We start from the raw sequence: 2769 nt of genomic DNA on the forward strand, positions 1-2769 counted from the left end.
TTTGTATTTTTAGTAGAGACGGGGTTTCACCATGTTAGCCAGGATGGTCTCGATCTCCTGACCTTGTGATCCGCCCGCCTTGGCCTCCCAAAGTGTTGGGATTACAGGCAAGAGCCACCACGCCCAGCCCATCCTTTTTTTTCTATCCTGTGTTGGCTTGGTGGGGGAGAGGAGGTGTTGACACCTGGAGGACACACATATAAAGCATTCCTGGGTGACTTCGTCATCACTGGGCCCTGTCTCTCAAAATTCCAGAGAAATCTGCTCTTCCCTTTAAGGGGTGAAAGAAGGGTCAGCATTCCAGAAGTTCCTGGTCATACCCAGGCTTTTAATGAACTGCCATTGGGGAATCAGCAACCCGTTGCTGTAAGGGCTATAGGATGAGGGGTTGTGAGAGCATAGGGAAGGGTCTCAGAGGTCTCTTGTCCCTGCTCTACGCAGGTCTTTCTGGCCTGAAAATCCCGTCGAAGAGAGCAGCTCTTAAGAGTTTGCTCCAAGTTCCCTTGGGACGATCAGCACCACGGACAGCGGCCAGGGCGCCCTGAGGACCCGCAGGCGGGCAGGGCGCACAGCGGCGAGCAGGTGCTGCGCTATGTGCGGGCCAGGGAACTCGCGCGTGGAGGGAAGGGGAGACACGCCGTGGGTGGCGGGGTGTTGGCCGGGGTTGTTTTCGTTCTGAGTCACCCTGTGCGCCCCGCGCTCACGTCGGGCCTCGGAACGCCGGGGTTCTCCCTGCCTTTTCCAGCAACGGTGGGTGGGGAGGCAAGACGCAAGCGCCAACCTAGGACACCCAGGCTTTTGCAGGAAAGGAAGAAGCGGGAGACGTGGACTTGTCTGTGTCTCCAGCGCATTCCTGCCCCCTGCCCGACCTGGCCCATTTCTATACAAGGTCGGCTCTGCCCGGTCTCCACCTCCCGCGTTGCAGGCGCGGAGGGGCTCATTCCCGGGCCCTGATCTCAGCGGCCCGGAATGTGGCTGATAAATCAGAGATAACCCTGCAGGGCAGGGCGGGCGGACACTCAGCTCCAGGATAAAAGGCCACGGTATCCCGAGGAGCCAGGAGGAGCACCCGCAGGCTGAGGGCAGGTGGGAAGCAAACCCGGACACATCGCAGCAGCAGCAGCAACAGCAGCAGCAGCAGCAGCAGCAGCCTCCACAGTCCCTCCAGAGACATGGATCCCCAGACAGCACCTTCCCGGGTGCTCCTGCTTCTGCTCTTCTTGCACCTGGCTCTCCCAGGAGGTCGTTCCCACCCACTGGGCAGTTCGGCCTCGGACTTGGAAACGTCTGGGTTACAGGTGAGAGCGGAGGGCAACTCAGGGGGAATGGACAGCAGCAATGAAAGGGTCCTCACCTGCTGTCCCAAGAGGCCTTCACCTTTCCTTTGGAATTAGTGATAAAGGAATCAGAAAATGGAGAGATTGGGTGCCATGACCCTGTACCTAAGGCAGTCAGTTCACTTGGGTGCCATGAAGGGTAGGTGAGCCCAGGGGTGGGTCCCTGAGGCTTGGACTCCCTCATCCATTGCAGGAGCAGCACAACCATTTGCAGGGCAAACTCTCAGAGCTGCAGGTGGAGCAGATATCCCTGGAGCCCCTCCAGGAGAGCCCCCGTCCCACAGGTATCTGGAAGGCCCAGGAGGCAGCCACTGAGGGCATCCGTGGCCACCGCAAAATGGTCCTCTACACCCTGCGGGCACCACGAAGCCCCAAGATGGTGCGAGGGTCTGGCTGCTTTGGGAGGAAGATGGACCGGATCAGCTCCTCCAGCGGCCTGGGCTGCAAAGGTGAGCAACCCCTGCCAACCCGGCCGCCTGCCCCCATTCCAGTGTGTGACACTTTTAGAGTCACTTTGGGGTTTGTTGTCTCTGGGAACCACACTCTTTGAGAAAAGATCACCTGGACATCACTTCCTCTTGTTAACAGCCTTCAGGGCCAAGGGGTGCCTTTGTGGAATTAGTAAATGTGGGCCTCTTTCATTACCATGCCCGCAACACTTTCTCCTCACCTCCTACCTCTTATCAAAGGGGCAGAATCTCCTTTGGGGCCTGTTTATAATTTGGCAGCCCCTCAGTGGTGCAGAAAGAGAACCAAACATCTCCTCCTGGTTTCCTCTAAACTGTCTATAGTCTCAAAGGCAGAGAGCAGGATCACCAGAGCGATGATAATCCCCAATTTACAGATGAGGAAACTGAGGCTCAGAGAGTTGCATTAAGCCTCAAACGTCCGATGACTAACAGGGTGGCGGGTGGTACACGGTGAGGGAAGCTCAGCCCCTGCCTCCATCTCCCACCCTAACCATCATCACCCTCTGTCTTGCCCTGACAGTGCTGAGGCGGCATTAAGAGGAAGTCCTGGCTGCAGACACCTGCTTCTGATTCCACAAGGAGCTTTTTCCTCAACCCTGTGGCCATCTTTGAAGTGACTCTATTTTTTTTTAATGTATTTATGTATTTATTTGATTATTTTATATAAGATGGTTTCTTACCTTTGAGCACAAAATGTCCATGGTGAAATAAAGTCAACATTATAAGCTTTATCTTTTGAAACGGATTTGTCTTGGCGCATTAAAAATAATCCCTAATTTCAAAGAAACCAACCCAACAAAAACCACAAAGCCCTGTGATCTCAAGGCACCGTCATGGTGGGATGGGGACATGGCCTCAAGGGTAGCAGGCTTTCTTTTCTTTCAGAGTTTTTAATGCTCTGAAATGTTATTAAATATCTCAAGTACTTGAGGCACTTGGGAGAAACTGCTTTTCAAAGCAGG

The 2769-nt window shown here is 54.6% G+C and overlaps 1 protein-coding gene across 2 annotated transcripts; it reads left to right on the top strand.

Moving 5' to 3' along the window:
- Window positions 1-1072: 1072 nt before the first annotated feature.
- On the top strand, window positions 1073-2538 carry NPPB (natriuretic peptide B). Of its 2 annotated transcripts, XM_011996574.1 has the most exons (3): window positions 1073-1298; window positions 1531-1786; window positions 2328-2538. In XM_011996574.1, exons 1-3 carry the CDS (start codon window positions 1173-1175, stop codon window positions 2342-2344), a joined length of 399 nt encoding a protein of 132 aa, XP_011851964.1. In that variant the 5' UTR covers window positions 1073-1172; the 3' UTR covers window positions 2345-2538. The 2 variants fall into 2 exon arrangements, with proteins under 2 accessions (XP_011851964.1, XP_011851962.1); XM_011996572.1 differs by having other exon boundaries at window positions 1076-1298; window positions 1531-2538.
- The last annotated feature ends 231 nt before the right edge of the window (window positions 2539-2769 follow it).

This window comes from Mandrillus leucophaeus, unplaced genomic scaffold (assembly GCF_000951045.1).
Source record: "Mandrillus leucophaeus isolate KB7577 unplaced genomic scaffold, Mleu.le_1.0 Scaffold52, whole genome shotgun sequence".
NCBI lineage: Eukaryota > Metazoa > Chordata > Mammalia > Primates > Cercopithecidae > Mandrillus > Mandrillus leucophaeus.

Bases quoted from the DNA above. Each gene is read 5' to 3' on its own strand.
- NPPB (XM_011996572.1), top strand. From the start codon at position 1,173: ATGGATCCCCAGACAGCACCTTCCCGGGTGCTCCTGCTTCTGCTCTTC. The intron at 1,299-1,530 runs GTGAGAGCGGAG...CATCCATTGCAG, and splicing joins TGGAAACGTCTGGGTTACAG to GAGCAGCACAACCATTTGCA.